This window comes from Euleptes europaea, chromosome 20 (assembly GCF_029931775.1).
Source record: "Euleptes europaea isolate rEulEur1 chromosome 20, rEulEur1.hap1, whole genome shotgun sequence".
NCBI lineage: Eukaryota > Metazoa > Chordata > Lepidosauria > Squamata > Sphaerodactylidae > Euleptes > Euleptes europaea.
The window spans coordinates 10121894-10135173 of NC_079331.1; the positions used below are offsets into that span (position 1 = coordinate 10121894).

The following is a 13280-nucleotide window of genomic DNA, read 5'->3' on the forward strand; positions in this document are numbered from 1 at the left end:
AGTTGGTTTTTATATGCCGACTTTCTCTGCCACTTAAGGCAGAATCAAACTGGCTTACAATCACCTTCCCCTTCCCCTCCCCACAACAGACACCCTTTGAGGTAGGTGGGGCTGAGAGTGTGACTCGCCCAAGGTCACCCAGCTGGCTTCCTGTGTAGGAGTGGGAAAACAAATCCGGTTCATCAGATTAGTGTCCGTCACTCATGTGGAGGAGAGGGGAATCAAACCCGGTTCTCTAGATCAGACTGCACCGCTCCAAACCACCGCTCTTAACCGCTACACCGCACTGGCTCTCCTCTTCCCCTTGGTCCAGCTGTCGGTTGCTGTGACTCTTGCAAAAATGGTTGGTGGGCACATGTTCTTAAATGGGAGTCCCTTTCAAGGGTTACTGACCACATACATGCCTTAACTGCTAAAAGATTTGGCATGTGCACCCTTTGCTTTGTAAATTTCATACACTTCAGTTGACAAGGGGGATTCTAATAGCTTGAAGTTATGCCATTCCAGCTTCAGAGAGCAATCCTACTCAGGTCTATTCAATAAGGTTTACTCCCAGGAAAGTGTTCGTAGGATCGCTCTATTACATTGATTTGTTAGACTTTAAGGTGGTACTGAACGGTTGCTTGCGGGGTAACATACTAACACAGCCTCCCCCTTTTGTTTTGAAATATGCTAAAAAGTGAAATGTTCGGAATGCCACTTAAATAGCTTTCAGTGTAACCTGTTTCCTCTTCCCTACTTGACACACATGGGGATGAAGTCCATTAAGTGTGCTGAAGATCGCAAGCTGTGCACATTTACTCAAGAGGAAGCCCCATCAGCACTCCCAAATAAACGGGCACAGGATTAGGCCACATAATACAGCATAGAAATTGAAACCAACACTTGGTCTGAATGCGTAGAATTGTTTAGACCAGGGGTGTCAAACGTAAGGCCCATGGGAGCTCTTATTCTGGGCTGGCAAGGCATGGCCCAGCCCGACCAAGTGACATTTATGTCATATCCAGACCTTGAGTTTGACACCCCTGGTTCAGACACTGATGTGTGTGCGCTGTCAAGTTGCAGCCAACTTATGGCAACCCCGTATGTCTTTTAATTGATCGCCAGTTTTTTTTCCTTCCACTCCCATGTTTCCTTTTGCCTTCCCTGTCAGTCTTAGACCACCTACTCACCATCTCTCTCCTACGATGCTGCGGTGGCCGACTTACGGTGACCCCCGTAGGGTCGTCAGGGCAAGAGATGAACAGCGTAGCTACCCTGGACTTCCTTGGTGGTCTCCCTTCCAAGTACTAACCAGAGTTGACCCTGCTTAGCTTCTGAGAACCAACGAGATCAGGCTAGCCTGGGCCATCCAGGTCATACTGCTAGTTCACAGACCGCAGAGAAATCCTACAGCTGGAAGGAGCATTTCAGGCCATTTAGACCAGTCCCCCCACTTAATGCAACAAATCTAAACTCATCCAAAGTTTTCTATTTAAAACGAGGCAGATGGAGTCAAGGTGAAGTGATACCGATTAAAAACCTTTCCCCAATAAAGAACCAGAAACCGCCCACAGGGTTATCTTGTTTTGAAGTCCAAAACCTACACAGAAAAACCTACACGGGCGAGGGGGGGAAGCCTCACAACTTTTCACAGTCGACGTTCAACCAGCACAAAACAACAACAAAAAGGTGCTGTTTTCAAATAAAACCTTCTAACCCCTTGCCTTTTTCAGAAAATAAAACCCAGTGTGTTCTCTCTCCCGCGTCGGAATTCCCAGAAGGATTTTTTACGCCGCAGGAACGAGAAGAAGGAGGCATCATTATCTATTTCATAATCATCCTTTATATGTTCCTGGCTGTGTCCATTGTGTGCGATGATTACTTCCTACCTTCCCTGGAGATTATCAGCGACTGTAAGTTTCTCTTTATTCGCCCCCTCGGTTTTTGTGTTTTGTGTTTTTAAAAAGAGGGCCGGTAATCTCTTCGGCAAAACTAAACAGCCGTCCCCGAGATCATTATTCCGCGCAACAATGCCACTGTAAAAAAGTCTTCACGCGCACACACAAAAAGTTACACGTAATTCGGTAGTATCAAAAGCAAAGAAAGGTTAAGGCTGGTAAAGAACACCAGCAAATTACTTCGTCGCCTATCAATTTTTTAACGCAGCAAATTGCAGAGAACCAAACAAATTGCACCCATCACTAAGTCAAAGATATTGAAGATGTTCCTCTCGTTTAAAGATAAGTGTTTTGGGGGAAATTACTTAGGAAAGCCACCTCCCCAACCCTTTTCCTCTGCAGTTTTTCTTCAGCTCGCTTCCCGTTTTTACACTTGAAATCAGTCCCCCTGTTCCCCACAATCTATTTACCGTGTTTCAATGTAAACTACGCTAAGGCATGGCTCTGCCACCATATAGTTATAACCATATATCAGAATACTAAATTGGCTGGTTCCACATGGTGCTGCTTTCATCACAGACAACGTCAGAGTCTCTACCTACTTGGACTCCCCACATAAGCAGAAAAATATGAAATTGCAAAGTAACCCCACCACCACCACCGCTGCTGCGGAAAAACCAGTCTGATGAGGACTCAATATGCCCCCAGAAGGGATGGACTGTTGAGAGCAGCCGAAAAAGGAGGGAAGAGGAGAAATCAGTTTCCTCAAGCCCTTGAGAACTTAGCGTATCCTGGAGAGAAATGTGTTGTAAGGCATGGGGTGGGATTTGATTCCCCCCGTAATTCCTTACATGCACCCATCAACTACCCTCCAAGGAGCCTCCCTCCACCATTTATGTAGCTTTTTTTTTAGCGTTCAAAGCATGTCTCGTACATTCTGCTGCTGCAGTCCTTGCAACAGTCCTGTAAGGCAGGCTGGTATTATTTCCCTCATATTGCAGATGTGGGGGCTGAAGCGGATAGACTAACAGTACAATCCTAAACAGAGTATGCCTTTTTAAGCCCAGTGACTTTAATGGACTAAGAAGAGTTGGTTTTAATATGCTGACTTTCTCTACCACTTAAGGAAGACTCAAACTGGCTTACAATCCCCTTCCCCTCCCTACAACAGACACCCTGTGAGGTGCGTGGGGCTGAGAGAGCTGTAACAGAGCTGTGACTAGCCCAAGGTCACCCAGATGGCTTTGTGTGCGGGAGTGGGGAAACAAATCCAGCTCACCAGATTAGCCTCTGCCGCTCACGTGGAGGAGTGGGGAATCAAACCCGGTTCTCCAGATTAGAGTCCACCGCTCCAAACCACCACTCTTAACCACTACACCACACTGGAGGATGGAAGTCTAGTTAGGACAGCTCTCCTTAGGCCAGCTGTTGCATTTGTTCCAGAGGTGACATTGGAAGCAGGGACCTCGTAGTTCACAGCGCATTCTCTTAGCGCTTCAACCAAGCTCTCAGAATTGATGAGACCCAGATTTATGCACAGCCCCGAGGCTGGTTTGTGTTGGTCTGGCGCCTTATTGCTTTGCTTGTCTCTGTAGCTCTTGGCCTCTCCCAGGATGTCGCAGGAGCCACGTTTATGGCAGCTGGAAGCTCTGCGCCCGAACTAGTCACCGCTTTTCTAGGTAAAGTTAAGCGATCCTCTAAACGGGAACACCGAAGCCCTTCCTCCGCCACCAAACCTAACCCTGCAAAACGATGCTTTGCTTACAGGGGTTTTCGTCACGAAAGGAGACATCGGGGTCAGCACCATCCTCGGTTCTGCAATCTACAACCTCCTTGCAATCTCCGCCGCATGTGGGCTCCTGTCGAGCATGGTACGTGCTGGTGCCTGTGACACCCCCCCTAAGCCGGTGGCAAAGCCAAGTCAATACGAGGCCACTTTAATTTAGCTGTATTTTCCGATGTGAGCCATTGGAAAAAGAGTAAGCTATCATAGGCACTGTGTTTTGATAACTTCCAGAAACATAGAGCTGGAAGGATCCTCAAGGGTCATCTAGTTCCAACCCCTGCACAATGCAGGAAATTGACAACTGCCTTCCCTCCTACTCCCCCAGTGACCCCTGCTCTATGGCCAGAGGAAGGCAAAAAAAACCCCTCCAGATCTATCTGGCCTGGAGGAAAATTCCTTTCTGAGTGGGGTTCGGCCAGTGCCGGATTTACGTATAAGCTAAACAAGCTATAGTTTAGGGCCCCACTCTCTTGGGGTCCCCCAAAAAAATTAAAGGGGAAAAAAAACTGGATGTACATTTCCAAAATATAAGATAAAAAACAAATAAAGTAAAACCTACATTCAGCAACAGTGTTATCATTTTAAGTTAGAGCTTAATAATTATTTCACTATTAATATACTTCTTCTTAATTGTATTTCAGTTCAACAATTACTTTGATAAAATACATATTTTGTTATCTGCAAATGGCTTTAGATACCTATTAGGTCCATAAATTACTATATAGCATATATTCAACACACACAAAAACAGCAACAGTTTGTTGTTGACAAAGGACAGCTGGACATATAAGGGGCCCCATTACCTTCAATAGCTTAGGGCCTCATCAAATCTAAATCCGGCCCTGGGTTCAGCATTACCCTGGGCGTGTAAGAAAGGGCCACAAGAGCCAAGCACTGATTTATCCCTTCCTGCTCCACTACCCATACAATTTGCCTAAGCTCACAGATGGCCATCTAGCCTCTGCTTTAAAACCTCCAAAGAGCCCACCATCTCCCAAGGAAGCCTGAGGAACCGCTCTGTCAGGAAGTTCTTCTTAATGTTGAGCCGAAAACTCTTTTAATTTCAAGTTGAAACACAGACAGACCTGGACCAATGTGGCATATGAACGAATGATTCATAAAAAAAATCCCGATGGAACCGTATTGGACTAATGACATTTATTCTAGCATGAGTTTTCATGAGACAGAGCTCACTTCTTCAGATAAAACAGGAGAAAGAAACCACTTTAGCTCACTCTCCTGGGAAATTACAGAAACGGAGGGGGACAGGGAGGAGCTGAGCGAAGAAAGGCCTAGTGCGATAAATCAGGTTTGATTCTGTGAGCATAACTGAAAAAGTGAGCTCCGTCTCTCAAAAGCTCATACTAGAATAAATGTAGTTAAGTCTTTTAAGTTGCCACTGGATTTCCACTTTGGTTTGCTGCAACAGACTAACACGCCTACCCCCTGGAACCGTTAGTGTCAACATTTGATGCCGCTGGCCCGGGCCCCTCCCCAGTTGTGATCCCGTAAAGCAGGCGCAATACATCTTAACACAATATACAGACTCCTGCCTTCCCCACTGTTACTGTACCTGTCATGAAGACGGATGCTTCAGCGGCCACGCAGACCTCAGTAAGCGCGACAGCCGGCCGTAAAATCATCTCTTAAAATATGTTCTGCAGGTGTCGAGAATTTCTTGTTGGCCGTTATTCCGAGACTGTCTGGCGTACACAATCAGCGCAGCGGCGGTTCTTGCCATGATAATTGACAACAAGGTTTACTGGTAAGAGCCCGGGTGGCATTTCATTCCCAGCTGAGGCCACCCAACATACACTAACGTTTTCCGTTCTCTTTCTCTGTTACCACCAAAGATTAACACTGATACACCAGCATGGTTACCAACCGCTGGCTAATGAACACTAATCCAATGTATTGCAAGCTTTTCAGTATTGGAGAACGTTATTAGTAGGGACGCAGTTTGACTTTATCTAGTGCTTGGTTGGCGGGACTGAGAATTAAGGGTCTCCGGTTCGTTTTTCTAAGGCTGTCGGGTTCCGGCACGTTACTGCAACCGATAATGAAAAGATATTAAAAGATATTCTTTTGCATTCCGGTTTTATGGTTGTAAACTGCCTCAGGGAGTCAGGTTGAAGGGCAGGGAAGCAGTAAGGATTTTTTGTTATTAAAAAGGATCTAAAAATTGGTATTTAACTTTTGTTCCTTGAACAGGAAGGATTTTCCCTTCAGTATCTCCCAACAGATTTATTTTGGTGGAAGGTCATCTTTAATTATTTAAAAGGCTGGTGAATAATCAAATAAATGGACGGCCTGGTTTTCAAACAAGAAGACCTTCTGTTTTGCTTCACCTCAGAAGAGAGATGTATCAGGGTCTGAAAAGGTGGCAGTTCCCTTCTTGGCTTTACCTAGGAGAAGCATATGTATGAATAGGCCTCTGGAACGGGGGACTGCGCTCCATCAGAACAACCTTCCGCTTGGAAAAATATAAGAGGTTTCATTCTAATGGCCAATAGCAAATTGCATCCCTTGAGGCAGGAAAAAAATAGCAAGACCTATTTTAGGATATGCGTTAATAGAAACAAATGTCTGTTTTCACATGATGCGGGACTCGCTGATGCGATAACGGTCACATGCAGCTCAGCCGCGAAGCGAAGAGTGCTTTTATTTATAATCGCCACCTCTCCGGAGGGACAGTCTTGTTAAATGGCCGTATCCTGCCCCGGTGTTCCAGTGCTTTTTAGGCACCCATTTCGATGATGAGAGTCCAGATGTGACATAAAAGTTCAGATGCAACACAAAACGAGGGGGGGGGGAGTAAACTGACTTTGGTTAGCGCAGTTGTCTGAACGCAGGCCGCTCCACGAAATCAGGATCTGGAGTCGCTTATGTGAAAGTGGTTTATTAACCAGTTAGTCTTAGCCATGGTTCTGCAGAGCGAGTGGACGCGGGGGGCATGGTTTGTTTCCTGGTGGCACCCTTACACGCTGCCTGGCTAACCTTGATGGCCTGCAAGCCGAATCTGGGTTTCACAAATTAAGCATGGTTAAAATGAAGCCATGGTTTCACAAATTAAGCACACTTAAAATAAACCATGGCTTCAACGTTATGTCTCTATCTGGTATCTGATATCCCATATGTACCTGAAAAGGGAAACTCCAAATTAATGAGTGTGTCAATTGGACATATTTACACAGGACAGAATCTTGGTCTGTAAATTGAGTCTCCAAATAAATCTCTTAATCTAGCATTTCATTAAAATGCATCCATCAATGTGGATTTTTTTAAAAAAGTAAGATTGCTTCTTTAGCAGCTCTAAAATGCACGGACAGAAACACCACAAAACAAGTGGGCTGTAGCTCAGTAGTAGAGCATCTGCTTGGCATGCAGAAGGTCCCAGCTTCATGGGGACAGGCCATGATTCAGTGGTAGAGAATCTGCTTGGCATGCAAAAGATCTTAGGTTCAGTCCCTGGCATCTCCAGTTCAAGGGACTAGGCAAGGAGGTGATGTGAAAGACCTCTGCCTGAGACCCCAGAGAGCCACTGCCGGTCTGAGTAGACAATACTGATTTCGATGGACCAAGGGTCTGATTCAGTATAAGGCAGATTCAAGTGTTCATGTGTTCAAGTCAGAGAGATCATATTAACGTGAACGCTCCCTCTTGTTCTAGGTATGAATGTGCTTCGCTGCTGCTAATATACGGAGCGTACATTTTGGTGCTCTGTTTTGACATTAAAATCAGCCAGTACATCATGAAGAAGTTTAGCCCCTGCTGTAACTGCTTTGAAGTAAACGGGGATGAGGCTGAACACCAGCCGCTAACTGGATGGAAGGAGACTGGCCCCCTTATTCGTCGACTCTCAAGAGCAGACAGTGGGATTTTTCAGGACGAGTCTGATTATTCTCAGCTTTCAATGAGCTTTCATGGACTAGATACCATTTCCGAAGGTAATCCTGCAACCGTTACTGGTGGTTCTTTCAGAAAGGGGCTGAATCACTAGCCTGGTCCACTTTGGAAACTCTAGTCGTCCCGCCCCCAAAGCACTAACTTTTACTAGCAGCACTTAGAATTAGGATTTTCTGAACGAATGCCTTCTTCAGTAAAGTTCCTTAACTGCAAAGACTGCCTGAAGGTTGGCGTTTGAAATGTTTTTAAGTTTTGCAGAGGCTCATGTGAGGCATAAGTCTGTAGCAGAACGGGCAGGGTGGTGAAAATGCCTGTCCTGGATTTGGAGGAGGGAGTCCAAACTCCCCTCTCCCAAAAGGAGCAGGTTCTTACTCTGTGAATTTTATGCCCCGCAAATTCACAGCTGAGATAGTAAAATCTGAACCTCTAAAGCAGCGTTTCTCAACCAGGGTTCCCTGGAGCCCTGGGGTCCCGCGAGAAATCACTCGGGGTTTCGCGAGAAATAGTGATGAATAGGCTATGGGTATGTTTAGCCTGAAGAGGAGAAGACTGAGAGGTGATATGATAACCATCTTCAAGTACTTGAAGGGCTGTTATATAAAGTATGGTGCCGAGTTGTTTTGTTACTCCAGAAGGTGGAACCAGGACCAACGGGTTGAAATAAAATCAAAAGAGTTTCCGTCTAGACATTAAGAAGAATTTTCTAACAGTTAGAGCGGTTCCTCTGTGGAACAGGCTTCCTTGGGAGGTGGTAAGCTCCCCTTCCCTGGAGGTTTTTAAGAAGAGGCTACATGGCCATCTAGCAATGCTGAGTCTATGACCGTAAGCAGATGATGAGAGGGAGGGCATCTTGGCCATCTTCTGGGCATGGAGTAGGGGTCACCTGGGGGTGCGGGGGGGATAGTTGTGAATTTCCTGCAGTGTACAGGGGGTTGGACTAGATGACCCTGATGGTACCTTCCAACTCTATGATTCTAATCATATGTAAATTATATGTAATCATATGCAGGGGTTCCCTGAGACATGACTATTATTTCAAGGGTTCTGCAAGGGTAAAAAGGTTGAGAAAAGCTGCTCTGAAGTCCCAGCTAACAGCTCACATGTGGGGGCCAAACTGGACCCAGCTACAGCAGAACTGTGCCTGTAAGAGGGCTGGGCCCCCAGTTTCAAGGAGCACAGCGGACAAGTGGGTGGGAACTGTGCCCCGCTTACTCCCTGCAGCTTCTTCCCCCACCCCACATCACTTCCAAATGTCTTTCCTCCTACCAGGCACTCCTGTACTAGATGTGAGCCTGGCTAAGAGAATTGCGCTCGGGGAGGGAACCTATTGGGGGAAAGCAAGCTGGGGGTGGGGGGTGGAGGGTCAGCTACATTTCCCTCTTCCACCCCACTTTCTACACTGTTTCAGCAGAAAGCCTCTTGTTTGGATCTTGCACTCTGCTAAACTGGTATCTGCAAACCAGTTTTTTGGACATCCCAGAGCCAATGGGCTTCCACCCAGGTAAGCACACAACCTTAACCGAAGGGCCAGATAACCAGGTGCCAATTTTCCAGAAAGCAGACCTACTTAACAGGATGCTTTTTTTCATCAGAAACGTTACCACAGTATTTTATGCAGTGTAAGGACCTAGCCATCAACAAACATTATGTTACTCCTCTTTTTTGCGCATTACCTTGAGAAGGAAGATCATGACGGGTAGCCATGTTAGTCTGTCACTAGCAGTAGTTCACTTCTGCCGGCTCACGAAAGCTCATACCCTGCCAGAAATTTTGTTGGTCTTTAAGGCGCTACTGGATTCCTCCTCTTTTCTACTGCTTGAGAAGGTAATTCTTCACAACTCAGGCAGAGGGAAGTAACTGGGTATTTTTATTTTATTTTTAAAAAGTGAACATTTGGAGAAAAAGCTAGGCACATCTCAAAGCCTCGTGTTTGTAAAAATACGATCTAATCGCTTAACCGGTTCACTCTCTTGACAGACCCGCCGAGCACCTTCACTGTGCCCGAAGCAGACCTGAAAAGGATCCTGTGGGTCCTCTCTCTCCCGATTCTTCTCCTGCTCTATCTGACAACACCCGACTGCAGGAGGAAGTTTTGGAAGAACTGGTTCATGCTTACGTTCCTCATGGCGGCGCTGTGGATCGCCGCATTCACGTACATTCTCGTGTGGATGGTAACCATAGTGGGTGTGTATTTCACAGTGCCGCCGGAACCCAATCCCCGCTTTTCACAGTCGTGAAATTGGCAACGGAACTTCAAGAACAGAAACCTTACAGATTCTTTTGTGATCATCTCGTTGAAAGATCGTAGCCCTTTCACTCTCCACTCAAGCCTGGTTTGTTTTGAGGCTCATCAAATGGCAGAGTGGTTATTACAGATGTTGGGGGCAATTCTGCTTCCCCGGTCAGATGTTGGGGGCGATTCTGCTTCCCCGGAGCACACGCGCTTGGCTTGCTGGTTGCAAGGCAACAGCGCAGAAGAGGGGTAGCTCTTGGGTTCTGTGGCAGGCGCGCACTTTATGCACAGTAATCCAGGATAGTCCAGAAAGGAGCCTTTCTAGGGAAGAACTAAAAGCCTTAATGGTTTCCAAATGGGAGGATTATCTTCCTGTTGGCTTGTCCAATCACCCTGCTTCCTAGATTTTATATTGTGCGATCGAATGCCAGCAGCCGCCTTCTTCCATTTAAACTACTTATTTAGTACCAAAAACACCACTCAAGAACTTTCAGCTGCCCTCATCATTTTGACCACAAATCTTGCTGTTGGTAAAGTGATTCCTTAAAGGCCTATAGTAATTCCTTAAAGAGCCAGTGTGGTGTAGTGGTTAAGAGCGGTGGACTCTGATCCGGAGAACCGGGTTTGATCCCCCACTCCTCCACATGAGCAGCGGAGGCTAATCTGGTGAACTGGATTTGTTTCCCAACTCCTACACATGAAGCCAGCTGGGTGACCTTGGGCTAGTCACAGTTCTATTGAGAGCTCTCTCAGCCCCACCTACCTCACGGGGTGTCTGTTGTGGGGAGGAGAAGGTGATTGTAAGCTGGTTTGAGTCTCCCTTAAGTGGTAGAGAAAGTCAGCATATTAAAACCAACTCTTCTTCTTCTTCAGTGATTTTCATCAAAGCAGTAAAAAAAATAGCATTGTACTGAATTGCTCTATTGAATTCTCAGTTTCACCTCAAATTGTTTGGTAAAATGAACATTTTGTTTCCCAGTACTGGAAACGTAGAGAAGGGGGAGAGGACAGTGTTTAGAGATGGGGAATCCTGTTATTAGACCCTTTTCGTCCATTTCTAGACGTCCAAGCTGGCCTTTCAACCATCTGAGCTTTTAATAGCAATCTGGCTGGCAAGTTCTGCAGTAAGGATTATCAGCAGACTTCACAGCCGCCTGCGCCCCCAAGGCAATTCTGTGTGCTGCTCTTTCGAGAGCGGATGATTAAAAAGGGTTAGTGGTTCATGTGACTTCCCAGAGTTCATGTGATGAAGATGCCGAAAAGGGAACAAAAGGGATTATGCTCGTCACAGCCGCTCCAGGGAAGACCGCCGTTGTCAAGGAGGGCAGGCTTCTGAGAGAATTGGAAGGGAGACTCGGCGCAGGCTTTTCCGGGTGCTCGCTATCAAAAAGGTTTTCACAGAGCTGGGAAGGTTTCATGGTGTTGCTGAGCAGACACAAGAGAGCAGTTGCGGCTCATACGTCGTTCTTCAAATGCAAAAACCGTAGAACTGCAAGATTTGTATTTGTTGACTGTGTTATACCTGGCCTTTTGAGATCATCAGGTTTGTACATAAGACCCCAATCCTGATGTTTCCTACGAAGTGTCACTCTTTGCTTTAGCAGCCAAGAAAATCTGAGCTAAAGCTGTTTTTAAGCAGGGTATTTAACATATTTAATTACCAGCTTCTTGGGGGGGGGTCAGACTGTTTTTAAAGTTATTTTAATGTTATTTTAATGTTTTTTATGATAGATTGTGACGGCCTTTGGCCACAAACAATAAACTTTATCATGTAAGATCTAATCCACTCTGTCCTTTGAAGAAAATGGAAGAGCTTGGCCACTGATTACTTTTTTCCTCCCCCCCCCCCAAACCTGCCACTACAGGGGAAACTCTGAAAATTCCAGAAACCGTAATGGGTCTGACGTTACTAGCAGCGGGGACAAGCATACCAGACACAGTCGCGAGCGTGCTGGTGGCCAGGAAAGGTAGGCTTTTTGTCACTTCCACCCGAGTTCACGCAAAACCCTGGGAAGAGAAGTCAGAACTTAAGAACGGCCATGCTGGATCAGACCAAGGCCCATCAAGTCCCGCAGTCTGTTCACACAGGGGCCAACCAGGTGCCTCTAGGAAGACCATAAACAAGATGATTGCAGCAGCATTGTCCTACCTGTGTCCCACAGCACCTAATAGAATAGGCATGCTCTTCTGATCCTGGAAAGAATAGGTGTGCATCATGACTGGTATCCATTTTGACTAGTAGCCATGAATAGCCCTCTCCTCCATGAACATGTCCACTCCCCTCTTAAAGCCTTCCAAGTTGGCAGCAATCACCACATCCTGGGGCAGGGAGTTCCATGATCATGCTTGAGGGCAACGCTATAAGACCCAGCATGAAGTGAACACGGTAAGCTTCCGATATGCAATTCCTTCCTTCTGCTTCTAAACTGTTAGGGATCAGAGAACAATTCAAGGAGTAATGCTAAATGCTACCAAGCAGCAGAGGGGGCGGCTGCAGCCCTTCTGCTTTGCTCATGAGCTTCCGGAGGCGTCTGTTTGGCCACTGTTGGAAGAGTAGCAGCCGGGCCCTCAGCTAGAGCCAGCAAGGCGATTTTTGAATGGCTGTTATCATGGAACTTTAGACACGTTGTGCTTGGGTTGTTGGGTCTCATCGTGCACCGGCCCGGTTTAAAAGAAGGGTCTGGCAAGGCAAAGGGCTTCGTACGGCTTTAAGCGAGATGCTGGACCCGCGCAAAAAGTAAGTGACACAGGCTTAGCCAGCACAAATATCAGCACCGGGCTACAGAACGGCAGCATGCAAACTAAGCAGGCGCTGCGGCTGGGTCTGGATTGTGGCACAATTTGAACCAGGCACCAAGCCTGCGTGGAGTCACACAGAAGGCTCTTCTGCTTCAGCAACCTCACGTTTAAGCCGGACCTCAGATGTAGTGGAAGTCCGCAGCTGATGTTTTCCCTTAAACCTGGCGTGCTTAAAAATCATTTTCTCCCCCATGCAGGAAGAGGAGATATGGCCATGTCAAACATCGTGGGATCCAATGTCTTCGATCTGTTGTGTTTAGGATTACCCTGGTTTATCAAGACGGCCTTCGTCGACACGTCAGGTCCCGTGGCGGTGAACAGCAGCGGCCTGACGTACACCGCCATTTCTCTTGTCTGCTCCATCGCTTTCGTTTTTCTGGCGGTTCACCTGAACGGCTGGAAACTGAACAGAAAACTCGGGGCAGTCTTCCTAGTGATGTATTTGGGATTTGCAGTATTATCAATTCTATACGAACTTGGAATTATAGGAAATAATCCTATCAGGGTCTGCGGTGACTAAGATTTTGTTGTTGTTGTTGTTTTTAATAAGTTCAAAGTTTAAAAAATAAAACAAAATATAAGCACTGAAAGGGTCTAGCATCTTCATTTTGCTAAACAGGAATATGTTCAAAGAGTTCCCTTTGGCCCTCAAACATATGTACAAGAAATCCTACAC

The 13280-nt window shown here is 46.4% G+C and overlaps 1 protein-coding gene across 1 annotated transcript; it reads left to right on the forward strand.

Moving 5' to 3' along the window:
* Positions 1–1718: 1718 nt before the first annotated feature.
* On the forward strand, positions 1719–13124 carry SLC24A5 (solute carrier family 24 member 5). Its single transcript, XM_056865915.1, has 8 exons — positions 1719–1895; positions 3476–3559; positions 3648–3751; positions 5331–5431; positions 7336–7613; positions 9550–9756; positions 11671–11772; positions 12802–13124. Exons 1-8 carry the CDS (start codon positions 1829–1831, stop codon positions 13122–13124), a joined length of 1266 nt encoding a protein of 421 aa, XP_056721893.1. The 5' UTR covers positions 1719–1828.
* Positions 13125–13280: the final 156 nt, after the last annotated feature.

Bases quoted from the DNA above. Each gene is read 5' to 3' on its own strand.
- SLC24A5 (XM_056865915.1), top strand. From the start codon at position 1,829: ATGTTCCTGGCTGTGTCCATTGTGTGCGATGATTACTTCCTACCTTCC. The intron at 3,560-3,647 runs GTAAAGTTAAGC...CTTTGCTTACAG, and splicing joins ACTAGTCACCGCTTTTCTAG to GGGTTTTCGTCACGAAAGGA. The intron at 5,432-7,335 runs GTAAGAGCCCGG...CTCTTGTTCTAG, and splicing joins ATTGACAACAAGGTTTACTG to GTATGAATGTGCTTCGCTGC.